The sequence below is a fragment of the Haliotis asinina genome, chromosome 6, assembly GCF_037392515.1.
Source record: "Haliotis asinina isolate JCU_RB_2024 chromosome 6, JCU_Hal_asi_v2, whole genome shotgun sequence".
In the NCBI taxonomy this organism is placed as follows: Eukaryota; Metazoa; Mollusca; class Gastropoda; order Lepetellida; family Haliotidae; genus Haliotis; species Haliotis asinina.
In genome coordinates this window covers 14,230,189-14,244,505 of record NC_090285.1, presented here as the reverse complement: position 1 = coordinate 14,244,505, position 14,317 = coordinate 14,230,189, and the positions used below count along the sequence as shown (strand labels likewise).

General features: G+C 39.2%; 1 protein-coding gene across 1 annotated transcript; it reads left to right on the top strand.

Moving 5' to 3' along the window:
• Positions 1–2,511: 2,511 nt before the first annotated feature.
• Positions 2,512–13,783, top strand: LOC137286360 (uncharacterized). The gene is made up of 7 exons (XM_067818170.1): positions 2,512–2,776; positions 3,781–3,910; positions 4,566–4,756; positions 5,976–6,094; positions 7,810–7,854; positions 8,610–8,720; positions 11,937–13,783. The coding sequence occupies exons 1-7, from the start codon at positions 2,533–2,535 to the stop codon at positions 12,030–12,032; spliced, it is 936 nt and encodes a 311-aa protein (XP_067674271.1). The 5' UTR covers positions 2,512–2,532; the 3' UTR covers positions 12,033–13,783.
• The last annotated feature ends 534 nt before the right edge of the window (positions 13,784–14,317 follow it).

Here is a 14,317-nt window from a genome sequence, read left to right as displayed (position 1 = left end):
TCGATGCTCATGTTGTTGACCACTGGATTATCTGGTCCAGACTAGATTACTTACAGACTGTCGCCATGTGGAATACTGGAATACAGATGAGTGCAGCATAAAACTAAACTCACATACACTGTCAAGCATCAGACACAGGATCAACAAATACCATCTTTTAATGCCTGTTGGTACAGTCCACCGACGAACTGAACCACCGACCTTAAAGTTCGCACTGTGGGCAGAAACATTCACTTAACCACGGATTCGGTGTCAGACAGAAATAGACTGTAAATAAGTCAGTGGCGATACTGTGACACCACAGAAACACATTTGTTGTGTTTAATCAGGATGTAATAGTATATACGTGGTGCCTTCGGTACCGAAGACAATCTCAGTCTATTCAAAGACCGAGAAAATTAAATCAAGATGACAATCACCATTTAAATCGATGCTTTTCCATTCTCAGTTAGGGTGAACGAGGTGTCCCTTACTGCCTTTCTTTTCATCTGTAAAAAGAGTGATTGAGGGAATGTGGTTTGGCGCCGCTTTTGTCAATTTTGGCAATATCATGGCGATAGACGCCAGGAATGATTTTTGTACCCATGTGGGTAATCGAACCTGGGCCTTCGGCGTGACGGACGAACGCTGTAACTACTGGACTGCCGAACCGCCCTGTTGTTGTAATTGATTACATACATCATGGCTTCTAATGCCATTGAGTACCTCAATGGGATATTAATTTATATCAAAAGTCTCGGTCTATGTTGTGAAATGAAACTGATATCCTCCTTCATTCAGCAAAATTCCAACTGTATGAGCGATCTGCAAATATAGGAGTCTGGGCCAGACTGTGAGTAAGTATATGTTTCACGCCGCGTTGAGCAATATTCCAGCAATATCACAACGGGCGGCGCCAGGAATGAGCTTCGCACATTGTACCCGTGTGTGTAATAAAACCCGGGCCTTCGGTGTGAAGAGCGAACGCTTTAACCACTAGACTACCACACCGCCCCTCTGGACCAGACTAAAACTACTACTACCACCACTTCTACAACCACCACTTCTACTACCACCCGTCTACTACAGGCGCTGCTACTACTGCTTTTACTGCTGCTACTGCTGCTAATGCTGCTGCTGCTGCTCCTCCTCCTCCTCCTCCTACTACTACTTCTAGTGCTGCTGCTGCTACTACTACAGCTGTTCTGCTGCTGTACCTGCTACGAGAGCCTACAGTACCGGATCCGCATGTCTACACAGTTTCGTCCTGTTGTCGAATCCAGGGAACTCGTAGCTTTCTTCCAAGTAGAAACAAATAAGATCTCCATCACTTCGGCCTTCTCTCCCTCCTCTCATTCAGACGCACTTAATGTGACACTTGAATTCTAAGCTGCCGATGAACGCAAATCACACAGATCTTTAGAACTTTATCTCAGTATATGTTACTCAAACACAAATATGGATATTTCGAAATACGGATTTCTTGACACATTTATTTTTCACGACTTGCTTTTCTGTTCATATATTTCACCCCACAACTGTCAAAATAATATTGATAACGGCTAATGTTATCGAAAACTTTTATAGTTTTAAATTACCCATATGGGAATATGTCATATCAGGGATAATTTACAATTGTTAGAGTGTCCCTGGTCAAACTGCAAATGAAAAAACACCTAAAAGAATTGAAAACGTTATTGTTTAAACTCTCTAACACGAGGAGCGGTGGGGTAGGCTAATGGTTAAAGCGTCCGCTCGTCACGATGATTACGCGAGTGCGATCTTCACACGGGTAAAATGTGTGCAGGACATTTCTAAAAGCTGCATTACACCATATTCACTCACTCTCACATGAAAATGACTAAGTAGGCATCTTCATTGTTGCACTAGACGAAACATAAGACAGCATTCGTAAGGATGGTACCGTAAGGATGACGTACCGTCCGTTTTTGTTGTTTAAAGCTGTTCCTATGATGGTCAGTGAATGAGCCTTTTCCTTTCAGAATTAATAACTAGAGTTATTATTTTTTAGCCAAACCACTTTAAGGGGTGTCAAATGCCAATATCTGTGTCAGATCTGAATAATCACAAATTTCTTGCCACCAACATAACCCTGAGTGAAAACCGACGTCAGACCCCCCAAATGAGTGTATGTAGGATAACGACATGAACAATTTAGCACGATATGTAATGAATGGTTCGTGTAATATACTACATTTTTCAGCTATATAATTTTATAGAATTCAGGGAACGCCTTTATATTAACTTAAATTTATCTGACATGATTAGTGAATACCAAAACTAATATCACATGCTCCGTACACCGTTTGCGAAACGTGTATGGAGTTATACATGGCGGTAACATGTCGTAAATAAGGAAACTACGATTACCACCTTTCATATACTAACCTACTTATTTACATCTATATGATTTGCAATATATTTCACACATTGTTTAGTTAAGTTGTGATTAGTGCAGTCTTAACTATTTCAAAGCAATATTTAAGGTTTTGTTGTTCGTTACGACATGCCGAATTCGAGCACGCCATGTGAATGCGATCGTGGCAAAATTCGATTTGTGTGTCATATGTCAAACAATGTCCAGAAACACAAGCAGATATTGTGACACGTAACGATGAAGATTTCAGTTCCAGTAGTGATAATGACTCGATAGATAACCCGAAAGCATGGCGCACCAATTGGACTACTAAGCATGCAGGAAGACACTTGGGTCCAGTCATCTATGAAATCTCGTATCTCTGTGAAACACACACCATCGTTCGCTACAGTCTCTTGTGTACGGTAGAATGCATTCGTCCAATTACCGCGTCGCTTTTATCTTTTTTTATCGAACACAGGCCCCGAACACATATGAGCATATTTCTTATCTTGAAATTAGTATTGTATTTGTCTTGGGGTTTTTATTTTAAGATTTAATCAATGACGAGAAGAAGAAGATTTTTCATAAGATCAGTGCATGACGTTTGATAAGACCAGACTGCAATCAGAGACTGATGTTAATCACTGTTTCGTATTTCATGGTGATAATGAATTTTTTGTTATTATATCGATAAATATATTTCTTTGAAAATAATAGTTTCAGAACAACTAATCAAATTTCCTTGCCTCATCTTTGAGGATGTTGTTACACAAAAAATTAGCAACACCATATTGATCCTTTGATCTATCAGAAACATACTGACAATGGTTATGATAATGTCTTACAGCTGCTAAACTGTATGTTAGAAGTCTCAGCTCTGCTATTCCTTCACAATTGACTGACCTGTTAAAACATAACTGACTGCACACCCAAATTGACCAGGTTGTAGATTTGAACTGGAATGCCTGGATGGATTATTCCCAAGAAGACAACTCATAAAAGCACACCAAGTGATGTGTGCAAAGATCATGGCTGTGGTCAAAGTTGGAGAGCAAACAATGTTTCTTGTGATTATAAGCATCTTGGGTCTGCTGTAATAGAAATACACTGGTTCCACACTTTTCCTTATTTTTTTCACATCTTGCATTTTTGGTGTTGTGGCAGATTTGCATACCAATTTTTCAAGAAAGTTTAGTGTTAAAATATAATTTTCTGGTTAAAAACTCCTTAACTAAATTGTTTTCATTTATGTCTATGAATTCACAGACAAAAACAAGTTGATGTTGAAAGTAAAATTATGAGAATTCTAATTTCACTTTGTTTTATTTAGGTTTTTGTTTAGAGTTAAATTCATCCGTACGTTTTCCCCAAAACAGACTATGAGAGCAGCATAAAAACACGCACACTCACTGATGTTGCAGCTCCAGCCATGCCCGCAGACAGACGAGCAGCGTTCCAACTTGGTCTGCTTCTCTTGGCAGTCCCCGCTCAATATTTTGTGTCCAAGTTTTTTGCTACCCCAGAAGCACAACGTAGTCAAAGTGTGAAAATGTAAGCAGGAATCATTGTCAACACGTATTTTGGTTTATCTGTTTAAAGACATGTGTTATGGTCACCTGAAAGTGAGCTCAGTCATGGCCTGCTTGTTGATGTCTACCAAGGCTGGTGAACATGGTCAATAATAGGAAATATTGACAAAAGGAAATATTATTAACGATTATCAGTTGTGACATCAATACTATTGTAAGTAAACTTTTGTGATAGGTGTAAGTTTTGATTTACACACACAATACCCAAAGTTAGGAATTTATTCATTTACTTCTTCTAAATTATGTACATTCTGCTGTTTTGTTTTTAATCCATGCATAAACATGTCGCCCTGGTGTTTTTGCTCAAAGTTACTTTTCAGTATTTGCAAATAATCTATGGACATTTGGCTAACTATTATCAGTCTTTATGATCACTCCAATCCCCCTCCACCCAACCTATCCCGGTTTCCATGTACACTGACAGTGTGCTTATTCTTACAGTAATTGGAATGCAATGGTAGCCCCTTTCCACATGACCAGTCGTATTAAATTTTAATTTAAATTATAAATGTATACGTGAAAATATTTAGGTACATGAGCTGCTGATTCATGTGGCTCAGTCAGAGCATGTTACTCTTACTTTTTGTAATTTGTATTTTATATCTGTTTTGTTTCAGGTTGCTAAGTAATGCCCTTGGCTTTAAAAACAGATACTTATCCTGGAATTCGTGGCAAAAATGGTGTTATGAACTTATAGGTAGTTTAAACAAGAAGAAGAATGTGGTGTTCACGGGTCAGGACAACCCGCAAGGCGAGTCCCCAGCCGTGGAAGTCTTTAAATATAGGGACCCTAAAGGATATTTTTCACGTAAGTATTCAGTGTTGTGAAAATATTCTTTTATGGAACAGAGCTTAAAAACTTATCTCGCCACACGTAATCTGATGAAACCATTTTCAATTAACATCACTTCCAGACAAGCATCTTTTTGTGGCATTTGTGATATTTTTTTTTTTAATTTAATCAGAACCTGTTCTAGGGATTACCCATGAAGATCCGGGTTTAAATTGGTCTTCTTTAAATCCTTGTTTGTCGTAAGAGGCATAGATTTGATTTGATGCTCGTGCTGTCAATTACTGGATTGTTTAGTCCAGACTCGATTATTCGCAGACCACTGGCATATTGCAGGACTATTGTGGACTACAGTTTAAAACAAACCATTATGTTTTTGGTATGTCCAGAAGAAGCATGGAAGGCCTTGTCATGTAGGTGTCTGCCGGTCTGTGTGCGGAACTGTGTATCTAAGATTCGAGAAATATGAAATCATAGGTTTGTGTTCCTGGATACTGATTCTGTCTCCTGGTTAATTTACCCCAATCTCGGTTCATGATAAATGCCCACAAAATGCATCACCTGATCACCTCCCATCACCAAATGAGCAGCGATTCTCCTATACATTTGGCAAATATCTGCAAAGGATTTACATAAAGTACACTTACACTACTGACTAATTTAAGATAGCAGCTCTAAATTTGTGTTTCAATAAAGATTCTCCTGCCATGATGAAAATAGTATGTTAAAAGGATATCATCTCCTATACCATGTCATAAAGCAACAAGCTTTCAAGTGGAATCAAGCAGAATATGGACTGTTTGAAAGTCTTGACACTGAATGACTGGTTAGAATGCTTTCTTCATTATATTGTATATGGCTCTTCCCCAGTGAGTGAGTGAGTGAGGTTCATTTTACGCCACACTCAGCAATATTACAGCTATATGGCAGTGGTCTGTAAATAATTGAGGCTGGACCAGACAATCCAGTGATCAACAACATGAGCATCAATCAGCACAATTGGAAACTGATGAAATGTGTCAACCAACTTAGCGATCCTGACCACCCGACCCCATTAGCCAGCTCTGACAACAAGCATAGTCGCCGTTTATGGCAAGCTTAGATTACCAAAGGCCTATTCTACCCAAGACCTTCACGGGTCGCTCTTCCCCAGGCCTTCATTGGAGCTGTGTAACATATCAGAGTGGAAAATCTCATAGTGAGATTAGTTGATGCATCATATCTGGTCTTGTTTCAGAATCTACTGAGCCAAGGAGTCCGCGGCCACCTGGTGTTAAGTATAGAGTAGGACAGGTTATACGCCACAAGATCTGGGGATACAGGGGAATAATAGTCGGATGGGACCCACAAGCTCGGGTAAGTTTGTTGAAGTGGGACAGCATTTGTAGTCGCTCTAGAGTTGTTGACTGACAAGTAGCCTAGTTGACTTGTTGCTCATGACAACAAGACCTGACACTAGTAAATGTTTTGATGACCAATGTTGGTGTCCACCATGATAGAGATGGAATGTTGATAGAAGTTGCATGAAACAAGTCTCTCACTTAATGTCTGCTTATTCTAATCTTCCTGTTTGGACGACACAATCCAATGATATGAACAGCATGTGCATTGATCTACCCAACTGGGAACTGATGACATTTGTGACCAAGTCAGAGTGCATAACCTCAGGAACTTGTTAGTTGCCTCTTACAGCTCGCTCCATAAATCCCTCACTCACTCACTCACTCACTCACTCACTCACTCACTCACTCACTCCAGTGGAATTGGTTCTTGGATCAATGTGATGTTATTTGAATGCTTCAATGCATAACCTCAGGAACTTGTTAGTTGCCTCTTACAGCTCGCTCCATAAATCCCTCACTCACTCACTCACTCACTCACTCCAGTGGAATTGGTTCTTGGATCAATGTGATGTTATTTGAATGCTTCAATGCATAACCTCAGGAACTTGTTAGTAGCCTCTTACAGCTCCCTCCCTCCCTCCCTCACTCACTCCCTCACTCACTCCAGTGGAAATGGTTCTTGGATCAATGTGATGTTATTTGAATGCTTCAATGCATAACCTCAGGAACTTGTTAGTTGCCTCTTACAGCTCCCTCCCTCCCTCCCTCCCTCACTCACTCACTCACTCACTCACTCACTCACTCACTCACTCACTCACTCCAGTGGAATTGGTTCTTGGATCAATGTGATGTTCTTTGCTTCAATGCATAACCTATGTGATTTCTGGTGTTTTAAGGCAGTTGTGTTTTGTTTTAATCTGTGTTATGCATAGGATCATGTATATTGTGTTTTTGAAAGGAGGACAAGGTCTGTCAAGGACACCTTAAGCATACATTTAGAAATTAGCAGAACATTTATAACCTGTCAGAGATGTCGTCAGATGTTGAAGCCACTAATAACTAGGCTTTGTAAGTTTCACTGTATACCTGGCTCCACCAAATATTGTTTTCTTTGTGTTTGTTGTTAACCATTTCAATATGTCTGATAAATTTCACGTCATCATTTCATATAGGTTTTTGGAACTTTTGAAATTGCATTTTCCCAGGGGTCAAGAAGGAGCCATTCCTTCTTCATCTGTAGGAAGGATGTTATGAGATCGTTTGCAAGAAGTGAAAGGATCAGTTCTTTTTGAGATAGGACAAGTGATGTAAGAGTAAAGACAAGTGATGTAAGAGTAAGAACCAGTGATATGAGAGTAAGGGCCAGTCGGTATGGGTCAGCAATAATAGGGCCCATGGATATACCAGTGATGTAAGAGTAAGGACCAGTGATATAAGAATAAGGACCAGTGATGTAAGAATACGAACCTTTGGTGAAAGAGTAAGGACCAGTGATTTAACTTTAAAGATCACCGATGTAAGAGTAAGGACTAGTGATAATAAGATAATTACAAGTTATGTTAGAGTAAGGACCAGCGAAGTAAGATTAAGGGCCAGTGATGTAAGAATAAGGACCATTGATATGAGAATAAGGAGCAGTGGAGTAAGAATAAGGACCAGTGATGTGAGAATAAGGATTATTATCTATTAATACTGTAGACGTTGACTAGACCATTACTTTGTTTCCAGGCTCCAGAAAGCTGGATAAAGGAGATGCATGGGAAGGGGAAGGCGGTGAGTGTCACATGACAACATATTATACCTTGTATACTTCTTGCGATACAGGGCTGCTTGGAGCAGGTCTTACCTTAACAACTCAGAATAAAACTGTACAGCCAAAATACCACAATAAAAGTCAGAAAATAGTAAAAAGTCACAAAATGGAATCATAAATTTCATATTTCATATACAATGGAAGCTGTCTAAACTGACTTTAGTCAGGACTGAATCAACAATCCAGTTTAGAAAGTGTGTCGGATTGTAGAGCTGACATGGTTACCTGTAACTAGAACTGAACCAGTTTTGTCCCTCTCATATATACATCGTTGTTTTTCTCTGAAATGCTGCACTTATTGACAATGAAAGACAAAGATATGAGCTCGTTCTCACTAATTATACATACAACTGTACCCATCTCGAACTAAGATTAAATGGACTTTGTCAACAACCAAGTAGTTTCAACGCAGGAATATTTGGTGACAGTACACATCTGGCCAATTCCTTGCCACATGCCGGATTAGACAGTGTTGATTACTCACACATATTCAGGCGGCTCATTTCATGCCGAGATCCTGCAGACGGATTTTTAATTGATGGTAAATGTACTAGCTATGGACGAGTGAGCTTCTATGCCGGTGTTGACAACTTGCTGGATTGTACAGAGCCTGGTTTTGACAACTTCCACTTGTCAGGATTGCCTGTATTATGTGAGATAACTTTGAGATATTTTGTATATTTGCTGTTCTGGCAACTCCTGTTTTTCTCTGTAGCACTATCGGACGCAGCCAAACTACTCCATTCTGGTCGACACGCGTGATCGTGTCTCACCTCAGACCACCTATGTTCCTCAGGAAAACATAGAAGTTATTGTACATATGCAGGTGAGTTAAACAGAAGTGCAGGGCAAGTGCTAGATATCTTACATATGGAGGGACAAACGATATAACCTCAGCAAAAACTAAAACTTTACACTCTTTTCAAAGTCAATGATTTAAACATTTTGGAAAATGGGTTGGAAATAATTGTATTCAATTCTCTGGTCAATAAAGATGCTATAGCATACAGATCATGTTTGTCATGGAATTGGTTCCACCGGAAATGCAACTACAATGTCCATGATCAAAAACTGTGAGTCACAACTTAATGAAATCATGTCAATTTTGGGTGTATCCTCCATGGGTGTTCACAAATGCGATACAACGTCTCCTCATGGATTGGATGGTGCATCTGAACACAGTTTGGGGAATGCGCCGCCATATTTGTACTAATATATTTGTTCCTTTACTTGATGGAACAGCCTGGTTAGCACATCCCACACGTTGTCTGTGGAGTTAAGGTCAGGAGATCTTGAGCACCACTCCATGATATTGATGCCAGCGTTCCTGAGGAAATTCGTTCTTAAATTGGACGTATGAGGTCTGGCGTTATCCTGTTGGAAAGTCAGATCTGGGCCATGAGCTGCTATGAATGGCAAAAGCTCTGGAACAAGCACCTGATCCCTGTATGCTACCGCACTAAGGTTTCCCTGGATGACAGTGACCGTTGATAGTACCCCAAACCATAACGCTACCTCCCCCAAATCGATCCACTTCCAGTATGCAACACTGGGCATTGCGTTCTCTTCATCTTCTCCAAACTCTAACCCTTTCATCAGCAAAGGTTAATGTGAACCCTATTCCAATCTCGCTGGGTCCATCTCAGATGCCGTCGTGCCCAGACAAGATGTTGGCATCGATGGAAATGGGTTAGAATTGGTCCACGATATGGTTGCTGTGCATGAAGATGAGCGGAGCGCAGGCAATTTCGAATGGGTTGGGCAGTCACTCAACCTCCAAACAATACATTTCCAGTGGATGTGGCAGTGACAAGCCGATTGCGCAAATTATGTCAGACAATCTGGCGGTCTTCTGCATGTGACGGCACTCGTGGTCTACCATCACAGGGGCAGTCAGCTGTGGTGCCAGTTTGATGGACACGTGTCTGGAGATTATGGATAGTCTGTCGACTGCATCCCATAACCCTTGCAACATCAGTGACGGACATTCTCGTATTCAGCATGCCTATGGCACATTCACACTGAATGTTTGACAGTCGTGGCATTGCAAGTTAGCAAATAATTAACCATAAAAACCATGTTTTTCTGAGATGACACGCTACTCTGCTACTGTGCAATCAATTGCACATGTATCAGTAGGTCAGGTGACATGTAGCATGTGGAAACATGATTTTAGCATACAGTGCTCTCCCCCTTGCAACATAGGCACGACCAGTAGAATGAATGTGTGACATAATGCCCTTGACAATGCATTTAACCATCATCACAACAAGAACTCTTTCAAGAAAAGTTTCAAAACACTATTTGAAAAATAATGAGTGTCAAGTTTTTATTTTTACTGAGTTTATATCATCTAATGACTTTGCATCATTTCACTACCACGACGGATTGTGTCATTGTTCGGGGAGTACTTACAGAATTATCTGAATACTTTCACAAGAAAAGAATATTGCTGATGTAACAACTGCAGTGTTATCATAATTTTTGACTAAAACTGGTTAACTAACACAACACTACCATTTTGTTGAAACATCCCGAAAACTCATGATTCCCACGGAGTTGAGGATATGATTTGAGTGCACATCTATCGTTCGGGATGATAATCGTGTAGCACAAAGCAGTTGGCATTGATACCCAGCATAATAAACAAGAGAATTATCAAATAATGGGTTGGTTTCACATTTTGTTAAAATTGACAGAGAAAAACAGGATCCAAAATACAATGCTAATTCTAAACAGAAGAGATTTGTTTACCATCCCAAAATTGATTCACATGAAAATCTCTGTTTATCATATATATTATTTTGCATTATTATTAAATATTGCATGAATTTGAAATTCTGGCACATAATAACTGCAATGTTATCTTAATGTTGTCTAAAAATGTTTAACTAACACAACACAACCTCATGATTCCCAGGGAGTTGCAGTCTCAGTAAATTTCGTCTCTGTCTATTTTGTTGCACTCCACCACTGAGTCTAACAAAACCTAGTAGAAGGTCGCGTCAGGTACTCTTTGACCAACCAATGACAGTCCAGTCAAATGCGAGATGGTTAAATAGATTTAACCAATCAGACAACGGCTACTATTTAGGGACCTTTCAACGTATCTTTCAACATATTTGCGTCACTGACACAAACAAAAATCTGGATATAACACAGTTATTTGACCTGCAGTATATATACGCTTTGGGGTTTCTGTTGACATGGTTACTATTAGCTAATATTTCCGCAAGATGACATCCTTGAATATTGCCCAAAACACCATTTTCAGCGACTGTTTACTCACTGTTTTCATGGCTGTACATACGCCGTGTGCATCACCCGGAAGCGATCGTAAATAGCATTCGGAATCGTTCGGGTACGAACCTTTTCGAGATAGAAAGTTCATAAGGGATGTGCGAATGTGCACTTTCGCAATTTGGTAAGCTGTGTTCTGATTGGTCAATCTCCCATAAGGTTTTGTTAGACTCAGTAGTGGAGTGTAACGAAAAGTACTGAGGATAAGTTTACTTAGACTGAGGGAGCTGAGAATATAATTTGAGTACACATCTATTGATTGGTATGATAATTGTGTAGTACCATGAAAGAGCATTGATACAGAACACTATAAACAAGAGCTGGGCTGTGAGGTAGCCTAGTGGTTAAAGTGTTCGACCATCATGTTAAACACCAGGGTTTGATTCCCCATATGGGTACAGTGTGTGGAATATTACCAAAAGCAACGTAAAACTGAACTCACTGTCTTAGAACGTAGATGCTGGTACAATGTGTGAAGCTTTATCGCAGTGTGTTCCCTAAACTCAGTCACTCACTATAAACATAAGCATTTATCGTTTAATGGGTTGGGTTTTTTCAACAGGTTGAAACTGACAGACAAAGTAGGATCTAAAATACAATGTTAGTTCTTAATGCAAGATATTTGTATACTATCCAAAAATACACTGATGTGAATATTTCTTTTTATCATATATAGTATTTCACATTTCTTTATTATTTCTTAAATTCAAAATTCTCATGCAGTTCCTACTTTCCTTTCCAGATAATCCATCCAGATATAGACAACTACTTTGAGAGTTTCGATGGCGCCCAGTATATAGCCAGACCGTTCCTGAAGGCTGTCTATCCTCATGACTAGTCCACCCTTGTGTAACATACTCAGACAATGATGGGCAATGCTTCCAAACAAGCTCCTGGACTACTCACAGGGAAGGTCAAATTTTCTGGACTTAAAATTATGAAACTTTAATTTCAAAGGTCCTGGGGATTTTGGATATGCAACATTTTTCACAGACTGTGGGTGTATCAGGATGTGCTATACACACAGACACAAACATTACAGTGTGGTATTCCATGGGACAAAATTCCTTCAGGAGAAGAATTTTGCCCAAACTGGGACTGATTGTGAATAGAAGCTGCATGATGTATTAAGTGTGATGACACTGATGACAAAAACAGCGTGATGTTGATATTTTGTATTGGCTGTTAAAATTGATAGGTTTACTCTTCTGTTTTCATAACAATCCAAACGAATACTTCAGGATTAGAATTTTGATGATGATGATGATGATGATGATGATGATGATGATGATGATGATGATGAGTATTACAGCTGATGGGGCCATGGGATCGGTACCCTGGGTCCTAAACAATGTCTGAACATCACTTAACCAAGATTTCATTGTTTTATTATTGTTTATCCAGACTGGTTTGCTATCAAACCGTAACCTTGGTAAATTCAATACTTCCTTGTAGGGGTGTTGGGGTAGCCCAGTAGTGAAAGCATTAGCTCATCATGTGCTATGACCCGGGGTTCGATTCCCCACATGGATACAATGTGTGAAGCCCATTTCTGGTGTCCCCTGCCATGATATTGCTGCAATATTGCTAAAGGTGGCAAAATCAACCTCACTCACTTTGTTGTAGCTTGGTTTTCCATGTTGAATCGTTTAGTTTTGAAATTTGTTTGCCATCCCATTGTATCATGAGTGCAAAACAAAACATCGTGATAAAGACGTGATATTCATTTTGGTATTGTTTCTTTCCTTTTTCTGTATGCCATCAAAGTTAACCCTTGGTTCACACCAACACTTTGGACAGGAGCTAAATTTTCTTTGATGTATTGTTTCGGACCTATGCTATATGAATGTGTACCCTGATTTTTGGAAACATACCAGTTGCTTGAGTATGTGTACTCATCAACTTTTGAAAACATTGCTGGTCCTGTCCTCAACAGATTTCTCATGTATTATACATGTTAAAACATCAAGTTTCGAAGAAATGAAGTTTTATAAAATTAAGCATTCCTGTTTCTGTCCTCTGTTTTAAAACTTGAAAAAAAATGTTCCGTTTCTTTTGCTCTTTAGTATATAACAAAATTTTCTTGTGGGTTTGTGCATTATCCACACAGGTGTCAATATACGATGATAGATGGTTTTTATTTATTTTTATTTATCATAGTGTATTTGTATATATAGGTTTAAGCTAACTTGCTATGTGAGATTGAATATCAGGGTACTTTTGGAAATGGTCAGGTACACTAAGATAATGTCTGGATCAAAAATGGTAAAGCAGTGAAAATTTCATTATTACAGTGTGTATCATGTACCCAGAGTACATTATAAGCACATATTTTACTGGTCATGAGGGGGACATAGGTTGATGTACCCTCAATGTTTGTGTATGTTCCCTGAGCCTGAGGGATCACTGAACAACATATTTATACAACATATAAATCTTTTTGTACCCATCACTAGATTTTGCTGACAAGAAAACAGATTTAGAGTTATCTCCCTTCCATCTACTTGCATTTGCAAAACACTGGTAATTTCCACACAACATACGTGACTCAGTGTTATCCAAGATAAAGAATTACTGCCATGATGTACCGATTAAGTTAGGCATTGCCAGCAGAGTACAGAGAAATGTTACTCACTTGTAAGCAGGGTACATTGCAAATAATTGAACACTCAGCCAATCAGATAGCGTAAGTAATTGGCCTTATTGAATAAATATCAGACGTCCAACACAGCAAAAATAACTTGGTTTCCGTTCTTGCGGAAACCTGATGGATACTGGGTAATGTAGGTTTCCGCTAGGTTTCAGTTTCAGGAAACGCGCAATGAGAGTTTCCGCATAGTTTCCACAACTGAAACTAACAAGTCTTAGTTTCCGTCATGTTTCCGTCAACTGAAACTGTAGTTGGAAGTTTCCATTTAGTTTCAGTTTACTGAAACCTTTATAGCTGGAGTGAGTAAGTTTCTGGTCTTGCGGAAACCTTGTGGATCTTGGGTAATGTAGGTTTCCGCTAGGTTTCTGTACAAGGAAGATGACAATGAGAGTTCGCTTGGTTTAGAAAGCTGAAATATGTTGTATTATCTTGTTATATTTATTACATATTTATTTGAACAAAAAACAAACGCT

Excerpts from the sequence above, each read along its gene's own strand:
- LOC137286360 (XM_067818170.1), top strand. The coding sequence starts at position 2,533 with ATGCGATCGTGGCAAAATTCGATTTGTGTGTCATATGTCAAACAATGT. Across the intron at positions 3,911-4,565 it reads CGTAGTCAAAGTGTGAAAAT|GTTGCTAAGTAATGCCCTTG; the intron begins GTAAGCAGGAAT and ends GTTTTGTTTCAG. Across the intron at positions 6,095-7,809 it reads GATGGGACCCACAAGCTCGG|GCTCCAGAAAGCTGGATAAA; the intron begins GTAAGTTTGTTG and ends CTTTGTTTCCAG.